This window comes from Eleutherodactylus coqui, chromosome 8 (genome assembly GCF_035609145.1).
Source record: "Eleutherodactylus coqui strain aEleCoq1 chromosome 8, aEleCoq1.hap1, whole genome shotgun sequence".
Lineage (NCBI taxonomy): Eukaryota > Metazoa > Chordata > Amphibia > Anura > Eleutherodactylidae > Eleutherodactylus > Eleutherodactylus coqui.
The window spans coordinates 52,920,030-52,945,563 of NC_089844.1; the positions used below are offsets into that span (position 1 = coordinate 52,920,030).

The 25,534-nt window shown below is 42.5% G+C and overlaps 1 protein-coding gene across 1 annotated transcript in view; it reads left to right on the forward strand.

The window, feature by feature from the left end:
* The first annotated feature begins 4,388 nt into the window (after positions 1–4,388).
* Positions 4,389–25,534, forward strand: part of ERBB4 (erb-b2 receptor tyrosine kinase 4) — a 1,004,693-nt gene continuing 983,547 nt past the window's right edge. The window contains exon 1 of the mRNA XM_066575628.1: positions 4,389–4,610. Coding sequence (XP_066431725.1) covers positions 4,505–4,610 — 106 coding nt within the window. The 5' untranslated portion in view covers positions 4,389–4,504. The remainder of the gene's footprint in view (positions 4,611–25,534) is intronic.

The window sequence follows — 25,534 nt, forward strand, 5'->3', positions numbered from 1 at the left end:
GAGCCAGGAGCAGGAACTGAGCTCCCGCCCCCTCTCTGTCTCCTCTCCGCCCGTCTGCACTATTTGCAATGGGGAGAGGCGGGGCTAATTCTCGGAACTTAGCCCTGCCCCCGCCCCACCTCCTTTCATTGCAAATAGTGCAGAGGGGCGGAGAGAAGGCAGAGAGGGGGCGGGAGCTCAGTTCCTGCTCCTGGCTCTTCCATCCTCCCCCCCCCCCCCCCGCAGATGAGGACGACGTATATCGGCTCGGTGTGAAAACCGAGCCGATATACGTACGTGGGAATGCAGCCTTAGGAATGCTTCTGTAGCCTTTTTAGGACAGGGGAGTATACAGATGTTGCGTTTTCTTGCCGGGTGACAGCTGGGTGCGGCATACATTCCGTCGGCTGGGGAGAGAGAGTTTAGCAATGCTTCCCCTTTCTTTGTGGGCTGATCATGGCAAAAGAAGCTCCCATAGAAGCCTATGGGAGCTTCCAGCAAAGAGAGTGGGAGCCAGGAGCGGCCAGCCAGAATCCACAGCGTATGCACTATCTTTTCTGGCCAGTCAATTTTACACGCCAGAAAATCGCTCATCTAAGCGAATGTATTGGAATCCAATAGTCGCAATTTTGAAGAGTCATTAACATAGTGATACACTTATTTTTTTTCCATGCACTATGGAGGTTTACTCCATGTGCTTAATAAAAGACATGAACAGTATAAGGGCTTATTCAGACGTCTGTATATCGGCCAGGTTTTCATGCCCGGCCGATATACGGTATCCCTTTCGGCAAGGGGAGGAGGCGGGCCTGGAGCAGTGCACTGAGCTCCCACCCCCTATTTGCAATTGGAGAGGGCAGGAAGGGGCTTAACTTAGCTCCGCCCCATCCCACCCCTCCCATTGCAAACAGTGGTGGGAGGCGGAGAAAGGGCAGATAGGGGGCAGGAGCTCAGTGCACTGCTCCTGGCCCGCCTCCTCCCCTTGCCGAAAGGGACACTGTATATCGTCGGGGCGTGAAAACCTGGCCAATATACGCACGTTTGAATAAGCCCTAACTGTGTGTTATTGGTTAGTTACATTGAGTTTGTATATAATTGTAACTTGGATCAATGTTTCTCAACTCCAGTCCTCAGGACCCCCCAAAAGGTCATGTTTTCTGGATTTCCTCTGTGTTGCACAGGTGATGTAATTATTGTCGTTGCCGCAGACATTGCCACAGGTGTTCTTACTATAGGAAATCCTGAAAGCATGATCTGTTGGGGATCCGTGAGGACTGCCGTTGAGAAACACTAATTTAGATAACAATCAGATCACATTTCAGTACTAATCAATGCAGAAATCCAGGTAATTCCAATGGGTTTACTTACTTTCTCTTGCAACTTAACATTCTGCACATAGTTCATTAACCCCTTCTTGCCACAGGACGTTCATATACATCCTATATGTGTGAGGTTAATATGGTACAGAATCAGAAGCCAAGCCTGCTCCATACACGGCTGGTGTCATCAGTCTGTGATAGCTGACACCTGGCTGCAACAGCCATGATCAGAGTTCCTGCCTATTTCGGCTGCTAACTCTTTAAATGCCGCTCACAATTCTAACAGTGGCATTTATATGGCCACTAATGTGTAATGGTGTGTTCATTTTTTTCAATTGGCTCCACTTACTATTCTTTTAAAGCTTTCTCCACATTATATAGTAAATTTAATAGTACATAAGAATACAACTTGTCTCACAAAACATAAGCCACCGGACAGCTATGCCCACGGAAAAATGAAAGATTTATGATTTTTTGAAAGTGAGGGAAGAAAAAAAAAAGTTTTAAAAAATGTCATTAAGGGGTTAATTCCATTGGGGTTTGTTCTTCTGAGGTTGCTATGTCTTATGTTATAATGCTTTTGCTTGCTCGGACGTCTGTAATAAGAAAATGGAAGTAAATTGTGCCAAACAGTCACAAGAGGGAGCTAGTCTCTGAGAAATACTGAAAGATAGAGGACACTGCACAAAGTGTTAAGATCCAGATCTCAGAGCAACTTCAGCCTGCACGATCCGCAGACACAATACCGAGCCTGACTATATAGGCTATGAGAGCCCTCGCCATGTCCCTTCTGCTGCTTACTTATAGGTAAAACTCATTTCTAGTAGCCAGACATACAACAGATGCTACATGATGAAGCAATGCTAGAACCACAGACAATTTTCCAGCTTGCATTAATTGCTCTGTCCAGATTTGATGTCCATTTTTTCCTGGACAGGATCTATTCATGGGCAGACAGGAAGACTGGGCAAGATGAAAATAGATGCCAGTTGTAAAAAGTCAGTTAACTATGTGCTTTTGTTCAAAGGCTACTTGCCCTGATCAGTGGCGTACATTAGAGAAGGGAGGTAGCATAGTTATGGGTATTGGGTGCCAAGAGGGGAGCCAACAAATTACTCTACCTTGCCCAAGTTATTTAGTTGTTGGGCTAGGGCAGCAAACTGAATCTTTACCCCGGTAAAAGATAGCTTAGCAAAAGGTCGGGTCCTAAGGAGTTAGGTTGGGTTCACATATAATAAAATAAATAAAATAAACCTTGTTATTTGTACAGTGCCAACTTATTCTGCAGCGCTTTCAGGTAATTATTATTTATTACCCCCTACCAAGCTGGGTTCTCATTTTACCAACCACAGAAGGATGGACTAAACCTTGAGCCGGCTACCTGAGTCAAGCGGGGATTAAACTTGCAACCTTCAGGTCGTAGGTGAGAGCTTACACTCTGCACCACACGAGGCTCTACATATGCGCTGGAACCTCCAGATCCGGCAAGAAATACCAGGAGCAACAATGCTGTATGCAGTGCTTTTTTTTTCGGTAACATGACGAGCAACTGAGCGGAAACCGGACGTACGCCATTATAGTCAATGGGGTCTGTTTGACGCTCTTTGGTACCGTCATAAAACGGATCCACCCATCCAGGGGATTCCCCTTTCCTGCTCCTTGAACGGAGCAAGAAAACAGACCCCCCCCCCCCCCCCCCACAGATGTGGAAGCAGCCTTAATCCTTACTGTACTACTTAGTGAATGTGATGCCTAGGTATAGAGTGACCATGAATAAAAGGCTGAGTTCACATTTGCGCTGGAACCTTCATTCGGAGGTTCCGTCGCAAATCCGGCACAAAATACTGGAAGAAATAGCACTGCATGCGATGAGTTTACTTCCAGTAAAATACCAGGCAGCTGAGCGGAAACCGAATGGACCCCATTATAGTTAAGACCGAAAGCACACGACCGGGTCGGATTCTGCATGCGAGATCCCATAGTGGTATCTGACTCTGTGCCCAACATACCTGTCTGGATGCTTTTCCTTCTGTACTGCGGATGTACCATCCGTCTCGCCGATGCACATGCGCAGTACAGATGTGACCGCGCCGTCACTGGCCGATGATGTGGATCTCGCAGCCTTTCCGCAATAAATGACTGCGGAAGGGCCATGGAACGGACAGCTTCTATTGACCTCAATGGAAGCCGTCTGTATGGAAGCTGGCTCCAAATAGAGCATACTGCGATTTTCCCAATCGCAACTGATTTCCGCTCGTGGGCATGGAAACTCGCTTCTACATTGCATGCTACGGCAGGTATTTGCTACAGAATCCGGAGGCGGACGCAGGCTAAGGATTCCACAATGCAAATCAGTCTGTGTGCATTGGGCATAATTTGGTCAGTTCGGTGCTATTTGGTAACATCATAAGACGAATCCGCTCGGAAAGGTGATTCCCCGAATGAAACATAAAGACGGAACCCCTAACGCAGATGTGACAGCAGCTTAAAGTCCTGCATTATTAAACCATCAGCACATTTTTATCTTTCCTCCTTAAATGCAATTCAGAATTATTGGCACGATCTGAATAATAAGGTGGTCATTGCTATGCAGCAAAAGAGAAAAATCCATTTTCCCCGTTGGACTATGAGCAGGCTAGTGGCTTCCGATGACCTTCTTCTAATGATATTTAGTTCATGAGTCATAGGCTAGAGTACTTTCTAGTCCAGTTGTGCCCCCTCTACTACCCACTACCCTATCCAACTGCTGTGCCCCCCTCCTCCTGGCATGTGCTGTCCTGCCTGTAGCAGGCGAGAGTGACAGGTGCAACCTGCATGTGGATTCCAAGTTGCGAGCCTCATCCAATCCGCTGCTGTAAGCAGCCGGAGGAGGCGTCCTTGTAGTCCGAGGTGGGGAGGTCCTCTGTGGCAGCTCTCTGCTGCCCGTACAGCTTGCCATATGATTGTATGGAGCTAGGCAGCCTACACTGTGCCCTACACAGGCACATGCATGCAAGGCTCTGACAGCACCACGACTTGACACAAAGTCATTCCCATACACAGGAGGAAGAACCCAGTGTTCAGAGGATACCCAGCTGCTTGGAAGTAACTTTCCTGTCACTGTCACAGCAAGCCAGGAGCTCCTTGTCTGACACTTCTAGACCTACTCTGAAGATTGGGAGGGAAGGATATGCCCCTGGGACATGTAATTTTGGAAAGGATTTAAGATGACCTACATCGTGAGGATGTGTGGAGCTAGGCAGCATCACTACTTTGGATGGCTGGTCCTATTGTGGGCACTTGGAGCACTTCAGGGGGTATGCAGCCAGGCAGGTAAGTGGCTCAAACCTAAAAATACAACATGTGTTGCAGAGTAACTTGTATAACCAAAGAGATCTTGTTGCAAAATCATGACTCTAACAAAAGCGTCTAAACTGGATGGCAATATTCCTATCACAGGTCCACACTGTCCCTCACACATGCCTATGGGACTCCTCACTTCGTTTATTTACTACCATGCTTTGTTTCTTGCCCCTTCTTTGCTGCTAAGAAAGAGGCAGCAGATAGTATTTCATGTCTGATTATAGTTGAAGGGGTTAATATATACCAGGGGGTTCAATGGTGATGTCTATAGACTTGTACGTTTCATTGAAGCCTATGCCAGCTACATTATATATTCAACACCTAACACTTGTTACTTCTGTATGATATCATAAATATATCTATGGTGTTATATATCGTATATTCCCCTGCCTGCTCATCAGTGCCCATACACACATAGAGCTCATTGTTTACTATGTAAGTGCTTACATGCCAGGGGGACTACCTTGTCATTGACTTGGAGATACAGGTGTATTCAGGGTGGGCTGTAAAGTGCCTTCAGTTATTTGTTTTCTCTATTAACCCTTCACAAAGTGCCATCTCTAGGTATTAGGCAACATGTTCTGTTTTGTTACTTTAATACATCCCATGCACCTGTTACATGCTGACAGAAACATTGTTTCCTTCTGTAATGTCAGAGTCAGACATAGTTCTTACATTGTTTTATGTTTTTTGGAGGAAAGGCTGGTTACAGTTGGCTAGCTGTACTTTAGTGTACAGGTGCTTATGCTGGGGTATCAGAGGGTGATGCCAGGCTGTACTGTGTATGGACTACTCTTCATTCCTCTTCCTTGTATGCTTGTTGTGTATATTCTCACATCTGGTCATGCCTGTTTGACTAGCTCACACTTGTGTCTACTATGCATGTGAATGTGCTGGCAGCAGGAACAGCAGAGTATAGGGGCAAATGCCTTCCTTCTGATGGGCATAATGGTCTTTTATGTTCTTTAAGAAAGTTCAATGACCATCAAATGGTTGGATGTGAAGTATTGTCATTGAGTAATCCCTCTTAAGTACCAGCATAACTGTAGTCCCAGTTTCTTCCAGCTAAGATCTGTATATAATGATTAAATCAATATACAATTTTCTATCTATCTATCTATCTATCTATCTATCTATCTATCATATATTAGAAGTCTGACTTCGTTTCCTATTCATCCTTGGAGAAAAGTATTGTATATTTTAACCCCTATTTACAGACACACATAGCACACTTTGTGATTGGACCTGGATGCATTAAATGAATTTACATGTGCATTCTGTTAGTTGCTAAATCCCTAATGCTGATGCTGCTTGCAGTAAATCAGAGCTGCAGTGTCACCCAGTACATCCTCGCACCTTGTGCGCAAGCATTGTTAGGTGACTGGGCTTCAGACCTCGCATTTTAAATAACATGTCAAAGATTTCCAAAAGGTAGAGGTGTATTTATTATCAAGCTCCTTCCCTCGTACACCAGCCAAGTTACACTTTTCATGCCAGCAGCAGCCTATATCCAACTGCCATTGGCCTGCTTCCCTTCTGCCTCCTCTGTTTATTTGCACAGGGGCTGGCTTGATAACTCTTACTAGTTTATTTTCTTTTAATGAGATGTGTAATGTGTGCACACATATTACACAGGCCACACACTTGCTGGCTTGTTGGTTAACAAATCACTGCCTAAATATGCTACCTGGAGCTTTTGCCTTCAAGTGATTGGTTTTACACGTTTTTATAGATAATGTCTTGCATAGACTACACAACCTGCTTATGGCGAGAGGCTCTGTACACTTGATAGTGACAAGGTTCCCCTCTGAGGCACGTGCAGTATTTTGGGAGTGAAGGAGTTAAATGAAAGACTCCATGAAGAATTAATTCCGCAAAACAATATTGTAAGGTAAACCCTACCCCAAAAGAATGCTCCTTTAACCCTTCAATTCCCAAGCACTATGGATTAATGGGTTCGGCGTCATACACGCAGCCTCTTCGCTGTGACTGCAACTTACGACCTCGGAGGTCTATCATTGTGTTGTAGCTCAGTGCGCTGCCTCTTGACACATGACCTCATAGCTTCTTCATTTGTAATCTCAAGAGCCTTCTTCTTTCCAGGCCTCTTTTTTTTTTGTCTTGTTAAGACCACATTGTAGAGATAAATTTGCCCATTGGCCTTTGCATGGCCTAAATACCCTATATCTCCCATTAACTAACAGGGCAGATTGACAGTATACTATAGAACATCATTATTTTGCTTGATCTACTATTCATAGTTGTTTAAGCACATGAAATTACTCAGAGTCTTGGAAGACAAATGGAAGTTTGGCACTTTTCAAAGCCAACGAACCGTTCACACTGAAATACTGTATACAAATGTTATACTGTATGTGCGCTTACTCACTAATCACTCTTTGTTTTACAAATATTATGACGATTAGTGTATGGCGCAGCTTGGATCAGATCACTTACTTCAACATACCTTCGATGTTTCATTACAATTCCCCCTTCAGCAACACTATTAATGAGCAAACAGCAGCTAATGGGTTAAAACATGTCAATTAGGTCAGAAAGCAAACTATATTTTAGTTGACTCTGTTCGTTGAATCCCTATGTGGCTGGTAGGAAGATACTGTATGAGGCCTATCCTGAGGAGATGGGTTTTTTTTTCTACTGGCCTTCCAAGGAATTTGAGTTTTAGCTCTGGTCCCTTCAGAAACTGTTAATTTGGCTGCAGCAAAGTTTGATCCACCACTTCATTTAGTGACCCATTTCTCTAGTGGGGATATTAGTTAGTGATCTGTATATGTATAATATATAATATAAATATGAGTATATATATGTGTGTGTGTGTGTGTGTGTGTATGTATATATATATATATATATATATATATATATATATATATATATATATATATATATATATATATGAATATAATATATATATATGAATTATATATGTATATATATATATATATTATATATATTTCATACACTGAACTATTACTATTAGGTCTATTCCTTAAAGTGTGTAATCTGTGCCATAGATGAGTTGAAGCTATATCTATCTATCTATCTATCTATCTATCTATCTATCTATCTATCTATCTATCTATCTATCTATCTATCTATCTATCTATCTATCTATCGCTCTCTGTAGCTATGTGTATATATATTTGCATTTCTGGAAATACTCATGTGCTTTTACCTATGATATGTATGCAAATCTCTATTTATTCCCACTTACTCATATATTACTATATTTATTATGGCAAGTGTGCTTAGAATTGTGCACTCAAGTCTTTTTGCCTTTAATTTTTTTGCCTTTTTTTCTTTTTCATGCCTCTTTATGGCAGAATATGCATAAACTTTCCATAAAACTTATTTCTTATTTACCTGATCATTCCGTGACAATATATATTTAAATATAATTATGTTTAGCTTTTCATTTCTCGCTCAGAAACACGAAAGAAAAATGGAAAAAAATTTCCTGCTAAAAATCCTGGGAGATTCGACGTCGGCTCATTATTAGCCTGTGACAGATAACACCAGCAAATAATACACTTTTGTTATTTTACAAGACAGGCTTTTGTGGCTGCCATTGTGTAGCAAGACTGAATGCACAATCCTTCATATTTCAGAGGCAGCTTCAGAAATGTCTTCTTCTCTGGAAACAAATAAGATTACAGACAGTAGGAATATCATCCCAAATATTTAGAATGGGATGATTCGCCTGAGAATTCCAAATGTGGGTGAGAATCTTCAGTGAACATCGCTGCGAGCAGAAGTGTAAAATTCTGTATGATATATAATACATTAAATGCTAGAATTCTCCATTATGGCTCGTCCTTCATATTTCATTACACATATTAGGGCAGAGGTTGGAATCAGTGCTGTGAAGAATAAGCAGTCTTGATGGATTTGACTATTTGTAAACATTTAGTTTCTAGGAATTAAAAATTTTGGAAAGTCTAAAAAAAAATATTCAACAGTCGCCGGCGCCTTGGCATTGGTCTTAACTCTTTATTTACCGGAGAGGAAGCCATTCATTGTAATTGCCTTTGTTTTGGTATTACCCTGGCTCTCACAAAGGCTGTCCCCCTCCCTTCCAGTTAGCAGACTGCTATAAAGAGTTTGTTTTGGTCCAAATGAGAAATTAAGTGCAGATAAGCAAACCACGCTGCCAGAGGGCGACAAGATGTTGAGTGAATTGCTTTTAGATGAAACAAATTAAGGAACGAGAAAAGACAATCTGCTTCTTGCATTAATAGACACGTTCCGTGTTCAGAGGGGAAGTGACACATTTCTGAATGCTTTTTTTTTTTTAAAGTGGTCCCCTCTCTACGGAGGGCACAAATAATAACTCCAGAAATACTAGTGGGTGTCATAGTTTTATGTCCTAGGAAGTCCAAACTTCGGAAAGTTAATGATTGACTATTGTTATACTTTCTGTATGTTGAAGACAATTTTTTGTGACATTTTCGGATAATTAATTCGTTTTCTGAATATGAAATATGTGAATGAAATCTGGAACGGATTTGTTGGTCTCTGATGATTCTCCAGCCCCTGAAATACTCCATTTTAGATCAATTTCAATTTTTCACCCATTTCTTGGCATAAAAAGCGGCGGTACATTTATATTCCCCAGATCTAGTTGGTGTAATGGAAAAAATGTCATGCAAGCAAGAACTAGTCCTAAGGGCAATTCTGAAATCAAGAGAACATTTGTGATCATTCTTTGCTACAGGGTTAGTGTCGTAGGAGCTGCATCTTCAGCTGCAACTTGATTTAAGGGGTTCCGCTTGGCAGATCTTCAGTGGGAAATCCTCTAATGCATGTAGAAGAAGAGGAGATGTATGTGTAAGGAAAAGGCTTGTTCAGATTAAAGGGAGGGTTTTCAGATAAGCCGAAATCTGCACAATAAAAACAACTCAAAAGATATACAGTATCTGGCATCAATACTCATTGTGAGGCCTATTAAAAGTGGAAATCAGCGCCCCATTAATATCTGAAATTGTAGATCTTACAACTTGTCATTTAATGTGTTTAGCAAATGGGATTTTGGGTAAAGATAAACATCATTTACAACTGATGTCATTTTCATAATGAGGAAGACATTAGACTTCTAATTAAAATGAATGAAAGAGGATTCTAACAATCAATTATCTTCCAATAAATCATAAGTGACAACAGGAAGTGCATCCATATTGGTCGGTACCCTGGAATTAGCTTCTTAGAGAGTGACAGCCAACTTTGATATTCACAACAGCTTCTTGGCAGGTGATCATCACTCATTCAGATGCTTATTCAAAAGTGACAACCAATATGCCTGCAACTCCTATTGACACTTTTGCAGAATTAGTGGCCATGGCTGAATAGAAAATATCAAAAGTAAGTGAAACGGCATTAACAAACTTTTGCTATTATTTTAACATAGGGGTGCACTGCCTTTTCTGGTCCGAGAGTCACATTGTCATACTGACAAAGGCCACAAAAAAACTTAAATGGGTATTACCATCTGATGGCTTATCAGAAGTATATGCTGTAATTGACTGATAGCTGGGAGTCCGGGAACCTGCACCTGTCTGGAGAATTGGGATCCTGTATTCCCGCAATTAGCACTTCATGGAGGAGGAAGAAGAGATCATGCATGCATGTAGGCATCACCATTGTAGATTATGGGTTTTGTGGCAGCAGTTTACATTCCATGACTCATAAACTCGATTGGAGAGAGCCATAGACTTGGACAGCTGCTTCTGTCACTCATATAGTCCATTTTAGAATGCCAAATGAAGTCAAGGGACCCCATTCTACCGATACATGGGTGAACCAGAGTTGGCTACACAGTGCATCATTAGTACTTGCCAGTACCTGCTCCTGAGCCGTGGCTACTCCTCTTGTGAACAGCCACATATAGCCACGCAGAATAGCATCCTGGGCTGCATATGGCCTCTCGGGCCATAGGTTTAACTTATGATTTATGGACATTTTTACCTTTTGGGTGGAAATATAATGTGAACATCATTCCCATAAGTGATCCATTTTAGAAGTGACTGGAATCCGCCCTTTTGTCCCCCTCATACTATTACACTTCACTTGTCATTTAATAGGTGCACATAAATAACAGCATCAGATGCTACTATTGTTCTATATTTCAAGCTCCTAATTTCCTGAAAATCTCTAAAAAGTTGCTCATGCCTTAGGGTATAAATATTCATGAGTTTTAAATCTTTTAGGCTTAGTTTGGCTATTTTAGCCAATTGAAGAACAATTAAAGCCGCCCCTTAAGGGACCTTTCATAAAAGACAGAATACCCCACAACAGCGTTGCAGAATACGTCCTCCTGCAGAATATTCAGCCCCCAAATCCGCACAACTAACACGCGGAATTGAAAATAGCAGAATCTTGCCGGCAATGCCAAGTCAAAATCCGCGGTTAGCAGTGCGGATTTTGGTGCAAAAAATTCAGGGACGGCATATTCCGCAACGCTTTTGCAGTATATTTTGTCCCGTGCGAACGCTCCCTAGAGGGGTTTTCTGGGTTATGTTTTTTTTATGTGCAGGGAATGATATAAAATAATTAAAAAAAAGCATTACTCACCCATTCCATCCTCCGCTGTTCCAGCCAAACCACTCCAGTCCTCCCCGTCAGGCTTTGTTTCCGTGTTGCAGTGGGGATGCTCTGTGTACAACATGACCATTGCCGTCAATCACTGGCCTCAACGGTCTCATGCCGTTCACTACTAAAGGCAGTGATTGGCTGCAGTAGTCACGTTTCTATACGGAATGTCACCTTGGCAGCCTGTAAACAAAACCCAGCAGCGATCAAAGCGGGGTTCATATAGGTAAATGGCTAACCTACCCATTCTACTGTATTATCTGCCTCTGTTTTAAAGCTTGTTAGTGATGATGTTGTACATTTGTATCACAATCTAGAGTAACGAAGGTGCATGAACAGCTTGCTACCTACTGTATGAATGGATAAGGCTGAATCATTTATTACAGCCCCTATTGAGAGAATTGGGGTCACTTACATACAATTTAGAGGGGTTTTGGGGATTTGTCTAAGAAAATGCGATGAAATAAAAAATAACGATTACTCACCTGCTGAATGCCCTCTTTCTCCCCTTTTTTAATATATATATCACAGACAACAAGTTTACGTTATATTAAACACAAATGAAGGGAAGCGCTTTTTGTTTGGTCATGAATCTCCCACATTAGCAAATAAAACAGAGGGTTCACCTCCTGCAGCGAAGTCCAACTGAAACAGAAGGATATTCCTCTTATGAGAATAATAACCTTTATATGGCGCCAACATATTCTGCAGCGCTTTACAGTGCACATCAGTGCTATATCCTTTTTGAAGGGCTTTGGTTTATTATCACCCTAGAAGTAAAAGGGAAAACTACACTGTGGAATAATTAGGCATACCGAACTGTAAGAGTCTATGGTAGTTTAGGGAAAATCCTGTAATTAAATGTACATTGGTTGAGTTGCAGCACATTTGCTGCATGACATATTTTACTGCCGTCCTCACTGCACACAAGGAATACACTCTGAGATTGTTTTTCCTATGCTGGTTGATCTGATTTCATTTGACAATGATCATTTTTCTATTGATATTGGCTTCTTCCTTCCATTTTCTTCCCGTTCCTCTTTCCTTTCCCTGCATTTTCAGTCTTTCCAATATTTCCTTCTGGCCTTCTATAGTTCTTATAGTCCATATTTCTTTTTTCCTAGCTTCACTCCTTTCTTTTCTTTCTCTTCTTTGTATTTTACTATCTCTCTCCTTCCACTATGGAATTTCTAACTATTTAGTACTCTACATCTTCTAATAAGAAGCTACCCTGTTTCCCTGAAAATAAGACATACCCTGAAAATAAGACATAGCATGAATTTTTGAGGATGCAAAATGATTTTTCAGGCTTTTTGAGGATGCTTGAAATATATACTCCAAAATTAAGCCCTGCTAACAGTTAATTAAAAAAGTCAATTTAAATAGTGTCCAGGCTGCTATACATGTAAAATAGTTAAACCTTTTTGAACAAAAATTAATATAAGGCACTGTCTTATTTTCGGGGAAACACGGTAATATACAGAACACTATATTTTAAGAATATTCTAGCATTCATTTTAATATAGACCAGTCCAAAATAGGCACCGCGTTCTACACCAGCTTATCCCCCCTCCCCTTCATTCTTTGACATCCAGTCATTTATCATTGTAATGGAGTTTGACAATAGATTATTTGTAAGGATTAATCCTTAATACAATACCCTATATCATACAATGTTTTCTTTGCAGCTTATTGTGCTTTGTTTTGCTTACTTTTGAATAACTTTGTCACTATCCTTTTTTCCTTATGTGTAAACCATTCGTCTGGATTGCACGTTAGGCATCCATATGGTTAAACCAGCCGGTATACTTAGCATCCAATTTTTTTTTTATACCTTTGACTTAAGCCTAGTCATTCCCCAAATAAGCCAAGATCGCCCTCCTCTTTTTCTGTATAGTTTTCTGCCTTCTTCATGGTTGACTGAGTGGGCAAATACCCGTCCCTTAGATTTATTTCCAACTCAGAATAAAATGCATTGATCCAGAATAGGATCACTGTCTCCCAAGGCCGAAGCTCTCTTTAGTAGAATCTGTAATACCCTTAGGTGAGATGCTCTGTTGCTTACACTCTTCAGAGAAGAAAGGAATTCGTATTTTTATTCTGCATTTTTGTTTCTGCAGCGGGTACACAATTTTACAAAGCTATTGGATAAAACACCTCAAAGGATTTCAAGATGTCTTAGGGTTGTTCATTGAAACAACAGCGTTAGGTGATTACGCAGGTGTGTTCTGGTGCCTAGGGTCCCTTGATAGCTCTAAATGCTTCCTTCATTAAGAGCACAGCATCTCACGATTCCTTCTGAAGATGTGTCTGAGAACATATTGTTTATTATATGAGTGCAGATGTTTGCAAGCGCTTATTCAAATGTAGGACTTGGAGATCTTTAGAATACTTTTCTTCATTGTCAGTAAGAAAGAAATGCTTAAATCACTTTAATACGAGATGGAATATTTCACAGCGGCTCTGTGGAATATGCCATCCCTGAATTCTGTGCTAAATTCTGTGCTATTAACTGCGGATTTTTATGCGGAATTGGAGGCAGGATTCTGTTATTTTCAATTCCGCATGTTAGCACTGTGTATCTTGGGGCTGAAGATTCCGCGGGAGGGATTATATATCGATCCAGTGTGGGAGGTCCCGGATATAAAGGGTTAATTAATTATCACACAGGCCCAGCATAACCTTATTGAAGTCAGATAGTACATTAGCCTGGTGCTGGACTATAACTATAGATGTCATCTCTGTGCTGGAAGAATGATTCCACTGATGGTTTAGTCATTGTGCTCTGTTTCTGGATTTGAGATCTGAATTCCAAGCACTGTAGACCTTCCATAAAACTGGGGGTATTTACCTTTAATTTTAAATCATAGTTAATTTTTTTGTTAAATGCCCCTACCTACTGTCATCACTATCCACTGGCGAGACCTGGTAACGCATTCATGTGAGAGCAGGCTGTGGCTACGCTCTGACAATGACTTTTGATTCTCCAGCTTTCTGGAAGAGGTGGTTTGATAATCTTGACTTTGACTCTGTATCAGTACTTCAAGTGTCCCTTCAACAGAATATAACAAGTCAAGACATGCACTTTCTTTGCTTGCTCGTTGCTTGCACTTGAGTGCAACTGACTGCAGAGAAGGTTGGGTGATAAAAGTGGTGGCGTGCAGATGGTAAAGATTCTGTTATTCCATATACTAAATGGTTACTTTATTAGAGACACCCAACTAGTAGCGTTGGACCTTCTTTGGCCTTTAGCACTGGCACAGTGTCCATTAGGGGATTAAAACATTCTGCAGGGATATTTGGTAATGTGGACAGAAAGCTTCCTGGAGTTGCTGCAAATTAGACTGTCATGTTCTGCAAGGGCGGATTCAGATAAGCACAGGGTGTAGTTGTGCCTGAACGAGGCAATTCCCTCTGCAGTCTTTTTAAACTTTGCGTCAGAAAGCAGGAGTTTGAAACTAACCATTGGAAGACAGTTGCTGCCCAATCATTCCTGCATGTAGTATTCACTACGTTCGGTAAAGATAGGGCAGGTCCTATCTTTTCTCAGTCGTACAAATAATGGATGAGAAAGGAGCTGGTGAAAATGAAACCATGAAATCCTGTTGAAATCAGTGGTTTTGGTTTGTCCGCATAAGAGGACAAAACCACGTTTGTCTGAATAAGCCCTAAAGCTGACAGGAAAGGTCCATCAGTTCATGCTGCTTGCACCAAATTCTGATCCTCCTATCAGAATGGTGCAACAGAATCTGTATTCATCTGACCAGGCGATATTTCTGCACTGCCCAGTGATTCAATTTTTGCCCTCTTTTGCCCACTTGAGTCTTTCCTTTCTGTCTCCCTAAGACAGCAATGGCATTCAATCTGGTCATCTGCTGTTGTGGCCCATCTGTGCTAAGAAACAACAAGTTATGCATACGGACATATTAGTTGGAGTGTTTGTACACCCCCAGTTCATCAGAACAATTCTTGACATCCTCCTTTGGTTCCTTTCATTGACAAGTTGTTTACATCCACAGGACCCCTTTTCACTGGTTGTTTTCCCTCAGTCACAGCATTCTCTATGTACTCTTGACACGGTTGCATGAGAAAACTCTACAAGGTTGGTAGTTTTTGAAATACCGCCCCTGAGTAGTCCAGCATTGATAACCATACCCTGTTTAAAGCTCAATTTACCTATTCTGATGTGGATTCACATTGAAACTGATCCACGGAAAACTTGCTCACTTGGGGTTTTTTTGCTAACTCCGGGGTCTGATTTCCATAAAGGGATACTTTAATCGGGAAAGGGCAGTTGTCTATAATACAATGGCGTCCAATGTACAATAGCCAATTTCACATCATCCTTGAGTACAGCCAGTTATAGACTATTCTGTTGACTATCAGACTCAAAGGCTGTTCAGAAGCTTTGCAGGTCTTCATAATTGGACTTTCCTGACACCCCTGCAGTGTTTCGCTCTGTCAGTTTTACCTTTTGGAGTAAATGGAGCTATGCTTTAATTTCTGAAAACATGTATTTGACTTCCTACAGTATTTCAGATCTGTGTATTTATTTCCTATATGCTCTCACTCATTCCCCTGTTTAATTCTTGTTTTTCAGAATATACCTTTCTCCCTGTAGCCCAGTTAGAGGTTTTCATAGGTACACTTTATAGTCAGGGACCTACCTACAACCTCAGTATACTTTAAGACATCCAGCTCTGTATAGGATCAACTATGTATTGCATCAACATGTGTTTTGTGTATTTTGATACATCTCAATCCATCCTATAATATTTAAGAAATCATGTTTCTTCTATTACCATAAAAATAAACAGCTAAATATTACATTCTTGTCATGAATTTGCAACAATCGACCATGAGGGGGCCTACCTAGAACACCTATACAGTATATAGTAACTCTGCAAGGTCTAGCTCCGTCTGCTTGATCGGAAGGACTAGGATGCATATTTTTACTGTCAATAGAAGCAAATATACTCAAGTATTAATATGTGTATGCCTAAGAGGAGAAATATCCATTGCAGTGCCCCTTCCCAGTCACCCAATGTTACTTGTGCTGATGAAAGTAAGGATAGGATAAATGATGATGCTCAGCTGTCATCAGCGCTGCAGGAGTTAAAGATGCATTGTACTTCTAGTACAGAAGTGTTGTCCTGTAACCCGAGGCTGACAGATATTATGCCTCCTGCACAAACTGTTTTGATTGCTGCTTAAATTAGCATGCTGTGAGCCGAGGAGGAGAATACACACAGTGAGGCACGCAGCTAATTTTGTACTGCAAACTGGAAGCTTGATACCTGCTATTTCATGGTCTGTCTCAATGCTGATTCAGCAACTTTACATCTTGTACACAAATGGAAAAAGTTTAATTTGTATAGAGGAGAAGATCATAACTATGCGTAACAGATGTCTCAAGAGTATGCGAGGAGGGGGGCTATCCAATATCTTCTTTCCTGCTTTGGCAGCAAATGAAGCATAACTGTGTCATGTGCGCCTACTTCGTAGATATCAGCGAGTGTTGCTGCTAAACCGATTTTTCGTTTTTACCGGACAACGTATCCAGAAATCGCGAACAACCCAAATTTTTTTTACAGACACTTTGGAAAACTTTAATGAATCATAAATGTTATAAAGGATACTAATATGAAGACATTAGTAACATTTACTGTAGGATGTAACATGATGGTAATTATAAGCAATATAAAGGCTGATTTACACGCAACGATGATCGCTCAAAATTCGTCCAAATGCCGGCTTTTGAGCGATAGCCATTGCGTGTAAATGTGTGCCCATTGTGCACTTGCAGAGTCCGAGGAGCGGGCCCAAGCCGAGGAGACAGTAGGGTAGAGTTTGGGCCTTGTCACAGGGGTGCACCATCTCCCATCCTGAGGGTAGCATGGGACCCTTTCAAGTTGCCGCTGGGGAGAGACTTTCATGGGGGTAACCAAATACGTGGTTTACCCACGTTCCTTCCTCTGCGGTGAATCCAGATGCTGAAATAAGTGGTCCACAAACACAGGGAAATATTTAGGAGCAAAGCCGGGAATGGTCGGCAGTGCTCATTTACTTGAACAATAATTACAGTCCAACTGTAGAAATATACACGCCAGCAGGAAAAATGGTGGAGGATCACAAAGTGGTGCGACAGGGAGGAAATCATAGGATATCAGAAGAGTCTATATTCCATTCTGGCCCACACAGAACTGAAGGTGTCCATGTAGTTTCTCCAAAACGCTCCTCACACTAGCAAGACCGGGACAGAACCACCCTTGCACACACCTTGCAATCCCATATATGAAGCACCATAACATGACAAACAACAAGATACATTTTCCAGGCAACCTGCATACCAGACAGTTAACCCATTCAGTGCTGCAGCTATGCAATATACATTATATTGATGCAACATGAAAGACACTGACAACATATAGGCACAAGACAAATACATGCATACATTATGGAGGGGCCCCGTTAACTCCGGGCCACTACACACTTACCGTGCACTCTTCATCCATCTCTGAGTTCAGCTCAGCATAAATAAAAGCCATCATCCCTGATAAGAGGAACGGCATGCTGTGTTCTCCGCAGGCAGCACTGATAACATTGTATGCAAGCTTCTGCATGCAGCAGAACAAAAGCGATGTGTTTAGAGAACAGACCACTAGCTGTTCTCTAAATACATGGAAATGAAGCTAGTTAGCTACTAATGGGCTGATTGACCCATTAGTACCTAATGCAAAATGATAGTTTAAAACTGTCAGTTTCTGACGAATTTTGAGCAATCGTCTTTGCGTGTAAATGGACCTTAACCTGCATAAGCTTTTACAGCTCCATGGAAAATTGCAGATGCATCAACATTTTTCACAAATGAGAAATTTGTTTTATGGACTGTTCAGGAATGTGCAGCTAGTTGGTAATCGATATCAACCTGTTGGCATTCAAGTTAAAGAACCCAAAAGCTCAAATAAATATACAGTATATTACTTTATAAAACATATAAAGGTAACATAAACAGCGCACAATTGGTATATGAATGCATGTTTTCTTAAAGGTGTTGTGTGAAGCTATAAAGTTACCCTCTATTTGGTGGGACCCCCACCGATCCAGAGAATAGAGTCCGGTTGGCTTCTGAGTGAATGGAGTGAAGGCCACATAGGTGTGCCGCCGCTCTATTCACTTCAATGAGTTCAAGCACTTTGGCAATCTCCAACGCTGTCATTGAAGTAAATGGATCAGCACCATGACTATGCGACATCCTCTCTATTCACTTGAGGACTTATTAAGTCATTCTTGGGATCATTGGGGGTTTCAGCAGTCAGACCCCCACTGATTAAAATATTACCTTCAAGGACATAGGTACAATAGTGTTAGCCCTTCCCTGTAGTAGTCCACACCCTCTCCACAAACACTTTTTATTATAAGATATGAGGAATGTGAGTACGCAGTCCATTGAGTTCTTGTATGGGATGTGGGGTTGTATGACCTAGCACATGAAGGGAGTCTATATTTTGATTTGGTCTTCTGTATACAGTATGTCCTCTGACTCCTCTGTATATGTCCCAAGCACAGAGTCAGCTTTTGTAGTTGCTATGTTCTCTACAGAAGAAGGTGGTCCTCTGTATTGCCAAGGGCAGTCAACACCTCCCAACAGATGCTATGAAAAATGGGCATATGCAAATAAATGCCAGCCCTTTCTGTTCTTACATAGGATGTGGCGGTATGCCTCACACATGAAGGGAACCCTCTCCTCTATATATGTCCGTTATTACTGCACACTTACATATGAAGCAGCAGCACATGAATGGGTTGTATAGTTTGTGAAATCTACTTCCATATTCCCCTTTATTCTATTCTGAGTCTCCAGTAATGGAGAAGGTATCTGTGTTCAGGATCCTCATCTCTTGGCCAGAGTAGAGAACACTTACAAAGAACATCTCGCCCTGGAGGACCTGCCCTGCATTAGACAGGCAATGAATTGATGTGTATAATGGAGGTACAGGGAAATTGAGTACTTGCTGCCAAACTGATTGCTGGGGACTAGAGATGAGCGAGCATTGCCCTTAGCGAGTACCTGCCCGCTCGAGAGAAGAGGTTCGGCTGCCGGCGCGGGTGACTGGTGAGTTGCGGCAGTGAGGGAGAGAGAGAGATCTCCCCTCTGTTCCTCCCCGCTCTTCGCCGCCGCCGGCAGCCGAACCTTTTCTCTCGAGTGGGCAGGTACTGGCTAAGGGCAATGCTCGCTCAAGCAATTGCCCTTAGCGCGTATGCTCGCTCATCACTACTGGAGACCCTTCTGACCAGCAAGGATTAGCATTTGTTAGCTCAACATTTCATAACGGTCTATAGAAGAAAACTGACTTGCAACACCACCGTCATCCACATTATCAAGAAATAACTGGCCATCCTAGCCATTGCCATCAATAATATTCTTGCGTCTTCCATTTGTTCCATATTAAGTGTATTTTCACACATGGCGGAAACACTGTGGAATGTCCACTGCGGGAAATTCCACAGCAAATTGTAAAAATCAGCAAAATTCCTCATCAAATTCTCTATCAGATACATATGTCACATACACCCCTTCCCATTGGAAAATATGGACTTGGTTCCAAGATGTCTGCTTCCGACATGTCTACCATGTTGGACACAAACCCCTGTCGCATTTGCTCCCTTTCTGTTAGCAATATGCCACCCAGAGGATTGTATTCATAACTACCGTTTCCTAGATATTCAGGTGTCTCCATACTTTTTGACCATCCAGTAGATGCTACTTCTGTACGAATACTGTATATTCAGTTGAATAAAAGGTGCAATGACATCTAAGACTATCAAATGGTTCCATATAATAAGAAAAATAATCTAATTATCGTATTCTAATACTATTTATGGCTAAGGCTTCACGAACATGGCAGAGCCGAGTGCTAGGAGCTGGTATGGAGGCCCACAGATCTACGGCTCGGTACTATCTGCCTCCATAGTGGGGCATTCATAGAGCATCATATTATAGAGATATGTGACATCTGATGGAACAATTTGAATGCCTCTGCATTAAATTATAGCCATAGAGAGGTGCGATAGGACTACAAAGACTTCTATGGGCTGTTTTTTGGTTCCATACATCTCGGAGCTTTATAATAGTCATAATATGCTGGTGTATGTGAGGACTTAGGGTGGTTTCACATCGTTCGGGGAGCAGGAAAGAGCAATCCCCACTGCGAAACGGTTCCACCTCTAGATGGAACCAAGCAGCACTGGGTGGACCCTATTGACTATAATGGGTCTGCCCACTTTCTGCTCAGCTGACTGCTTTTTGGGTGGAAGAAAAAGTGCTGCTTGCAGTCCTTTTTTTTCCGGTATTTTCAGCCAGATCTGCGACCGATCCTCTGGCCGGAGATGTGAGACCATCCTTGAAAGTATGTATTATGCCCAAATCCATGACAATGGGTTTGTAAGTTGAGGTGTAATGTGTATAGTACCTCCTCCTTAGCAGGTGTATTGTGCACCACCTCTGGTAATGAACAGGTTAACGAGAATAGGGAAACTGTACGCTCCTAGATGAAGAACCTGATGAGGTGGACTTGTTTGAACTGCATATATAAACAAGATGCAAATATCATTTAGAAAAGTATGAATATGTGTTCAGCTGCGGAGTGCGCAAAAAAACCTCCCTCGCTTATTGTCTGCCAGGCTGGAAGCTAATGAAAAAACATTTCTAGAAGAAGAAACATCTGTGAGTGCAGCGTGCCTGCAAAACATGGAATCTTCACCAGCATTATTATTGCTGCAGCCGCTTGCAGGGTATCTAATGTGCTGGGATTTTAGGATTTTCCAGTGTTTTGTAAGCATGTGACCTGGTCTCCGGCCACTAACGGCCCTTGTGGACCACTGCAGCCTTGGTACGCTTGTTCTGGGTAAATAAATTACATTTGAGGAGCGCCTATCGCTTCAGATTCTTTTACCCTGTTTCCCTGAAAATAAGACATAGCATGATTTTCCAGAATTTTTGAGGCTGCAAAATGATTTTTGAGGCTTTTTGAGGATGCTTGAAATATAAGCCCTACTCCAAAATTAAACCCTGCTAACAGTTAATTAAAAAAGTCAATTTAAATAGTGTCCAGGCACTATACATGTAAAAAAGTTAAACCTTTTTGAACAAGAATTAATATAAGACACCGTCTTATTTTCGGGGAAACACGGTACTTGCAGGCGGTACACACGCGGGTGATTTTAACATCCAAGTTCGGTCTACGGGCTTAAACAGATGGGCGTGATTTTATGCGGCCGTGAAATACTATGTGTGAGCATAGGCAGGATCTAGCGGCGAGCGTTAAGGGCGGCTTCACACGGGCGTGTGCATTTTTGTGCACGCCTCAGCGCAACGTATTTGCACTGAGTATGAGACTTTTTTGCACGCGTATCGGCGCACTTTACTGTACTTTTTGCGCACGCAGGGCGTTTTTCATTTGAGTGCGGCGGACAAACACGCCCCGATTTAAATGGTTATTTAGCCTAATGACTTCCAGATACGTTCTTTTTTTTTTATGCCATTGCGCAGCGTGCTGTGCCTCCACATTGCACGCATATTTGCACACCTCCCACAGACTTCTATTTTTTTGTTTGCGTGAGAAATGTGTATGCGAAAAAATTGCGAAACGAGAACAAACCCACTAAAATCAATGGGTTCTATTCTCTGTGTGAAGCCGCCCTAAAGTTATATGGAAAGATTTTAATTCCAAAAAATTGGTCAAATGAGCAAAAATGAATGATAATCGTTCAGCAAAAACGCAGACAATAATGGATTTGCGCACGCTCCATAGACTTTTATGGGACTTTTGTGCATAAAAGTAGAGCATGTTCCTTTTTTCCCCCAAAATCGTGTACAAACCCATTGAAATCAATGGGTTCTATTTTCTGTGTACCGTACCTGCAAATTTTGCGCACGCAAACACGCCCGTGTGAAGGAGCCCTTACAGCGGAGTTAGAAATTCAATGCATCATTTTACTATGACATCCCTGTGCGAGACGCTGCAGTAATTCAGCCGCAGAAGAAAGACAGATGACGCTTTCGAACGTGAAAGCGAAATTAAAATGTGATTTGTGACCTGCTTAATGTGCAGATTAGTCAGCGCCAAAGGACGGTTGCGGCCAGAACGTCTCTGGCCATGAAGCCGTGTGTACAATAGGAGGTGTGACCCTAGAAGGAAGTTTGTGCCCTTTTACATAACCAGGATATATTGCATTTTCAAGGAAGTGTTACTCCGCAGTTTTGGCTCGGTATTCCGTAGCGGTGAGTAGCGCAAGTTAAACACAAGTTAATTCTGGGTTACAAGTCGCGGTGAGCCATCTTCCTCCTGTGCGAATACGACTCTCTTTGCTAAATAAACCTCATTTTGCACAGACCATTTTCACATTTGTACAGTAAATTGGTAGCCCAAACCTTCCTACTTCATATTCATAGATTTCTGACCTGAGGAGCAAAGTGTGACAGTGCAAAGGAGATTATCCCTGTTCCCGCGCGGTGAATTCATTACAGTCCGACCCGGAGAGCATGGGCAGCAGGAAAGGAAATTGTTCCGTATTTCGGCATCTCTGCGTTCCATAAAGACAGAGAGAGATTAGGCTGCACTGCGCAGGAAATTGATTTATCATCAATTTCTTACTTGGTTCTGGAGGCTAGAAGAGCGTCACACAGGAGGTGCGGTCTATAAAACCTCTTCATGCGAAGCCCTGCCATTAATTGGGATGGAGTATAGCAGGCGAGGAGCAAAGTCGAGAGAATGCATGTCCGCAGCAGGGGTAGACAAGGCAGGGTGGGGTACAGGTATGGGGATACAGTAGATGTTGGTACTGGGAGGCTGGTGGACAACGTCAAAGAGAAATGTTCTATTGGGGGGCTGCATGCAGACGGACTGGCACATTGCACCCTTGCATAAGAAAACCTTAGGGAGGGGGTTTCCTAGTACCCCACCTCTAAGCACCTTAGAAGAAAATAGTGGGTGGAATGAATGAGAGAAATCTTTCTGTCCCTACTGAGGGGTGCTCATTGAATTCGAGTTAAATGGTAACTACATTAATGCGATGCACTGAGTTCCCCCTAGTGGCAGCTGCAGGAAGAGAGAAATTTAAAATTTAAAGGAGGTTTTCCGGGACTTAAATATTGATGATGACCACTTTTGAGACCCCTATTGATCAAATGTTTGAAGATGCAGCCTCTTCGTCAAGCTGTGACGTCACGTTCATTGGTCACAAGGACTTTCTGCAGATTAGTCCCATTTAATTGTAGGTTCACTTTTAGCTGCTTGGAGTTTTTGATTAGTTTACCCTTGCAGTAAAGCCTCATTTATGCTGGTGTGCTTTGGCTATACGTTTTTGCCCCATTGAGCTTGGACACACTATGCGCATCATATTCCTATGGCTATCGTATAATGAAGTGTATTCTTCCATAGAAGGTATGATGTGTTATACTGCACCTGTATGGAGTAGTGCTGCACTATAGTGCTCCAATGTATAGGCTAAACTTCACACATAAGTCTTACGCTAGATACGCCCTTGCGTTAAACAACTTGTCATGTTTCTCCATCCATGCACAGTTCCGTATATCATCCGTATGCAGTATGTGTGTTTTGTTTTTTCTTCATTTCTTAAGAAAAACAGAAGGCGTACAGACGCTCCCCATTCATTTCAATGGGCGATGTGTAGCGCCAGAAATGCGATGAAACACTGTAAAATAGAGCATACAGCGCTTCATTTAGCTTTGCGTTACAAACGCTGTGCTAACGTGTTCGTCTGAGGGGTCCCATTGAAATGAATGGCGGCTTGGTACAGCGTTTAAACAGCTCGTTTATAATAAATAAACGTTAAACGCTGTAAATACCGCATGTGTGAGACTATTGTGTCCCTCAGATGTGCTGCTTAAGAAGACTTTATCAGCTACTTTGAGTCCTATGTGCTAAGTTTATGCGCCCAAAGCAGCTCAGTCCGAGGATGTAAGGTATAAGCTGGGTTCTCACTGGGCGGATTCTCGACGGAAATCCCGCGGTTTGGCCGCAGCGAAAAACCACAAGATTTCCGCCGTGAGAACCGCTGCTTCAAAACCCGCGGTGGTTTTGAAGCGGCCCAGCCGCTCGCTCTTCCACTGCGGACGGTGCTCCCATAGGAGAGAGCGCAGCCGCAGCAGAAAAAAAAATGAACATGCAGCGGTCGGCAAATCCGCGCCGCAGCGGCGGCTTCTGCGGGCTTAGCCGCAGCGGATTTGCTGTCTCGTGTGGACGAGATTTCTGAGAAATCTTGTCCACATGGCTGGCTAATCCCGGGATTAGCGGCCACATGCGGATTTGCCGCAGCGAAATTCTGCACGGAATTTCCGCGGCAAATCCGCCCCGTGTGAACCCAGCCTTACACTTACCCTTCCCGGCATTTCCCTGTTGTCAGCGGTCAAACTGACCGCTGAATGCATTGAGGTGCATGCTAAGTAGTCCTCCCAGTCTATGCGTGGAATGGGAGGACTACTTAGCGGGCACTTATGTAGTCCGCTCAATGCTTTCAGCGGTGAGTCTGAGCACTGACAACGGAGGGACGACAGGGAAAGTAAGTATAAAACTAACATCCGCTGCAGGACACCTACTTTGAGCCCATAAACTTAGCTTCTAGGGCTCCAAAGCAGCTGATAGATTCCTGTTAAAACCAATTTGCTAAAAAAAGAATGAAAAAACGGAATAGGGGCGTAACTATAGAGGATACAGGGGATGCGGGTGCACCCGGGCCCAGGAGCCTTGGGGGGCCCATAAGGCCTCTCTTCTCCATATAGGGAGCCCAGTTATAAAACATTATAGTTGGGCGCCCCGTTACAGGTTTTGCATTAGGGCCCAGAAGCTTCAAGTTACGCCTCTGGGAATAGCGGAACACGAATGGGACTGCTGTGGCCGGACAGTCCATGACCATTGTGTCCCTGCATTGTACGGTGAACAACCCTTAATATTGTTTAATTGGTAATTATAGAGCTGGTAACAGCTGATGATATTTTAAGGAGATGCCTTGTCCTGAGATGACATATCGTGACCCGGCCCGCGCACCGGCTCGCAGGCTTTCTATGTTTACTTTGTTGACTGCTCTGCAGACCAACCCATTTCAATGAACAATCAGGCACTGTGAACTTTAGCACAGCACAGCCAATTCTCTGGAACATCCTTCTTATTGCTGGCGTTAACCCTTAAGTAAAGATCCCACATTTAACTTCATCGTATTAACCATTCGGACATTATATCAGTCTGTGTGGTACAAACATGTTAGCCGAC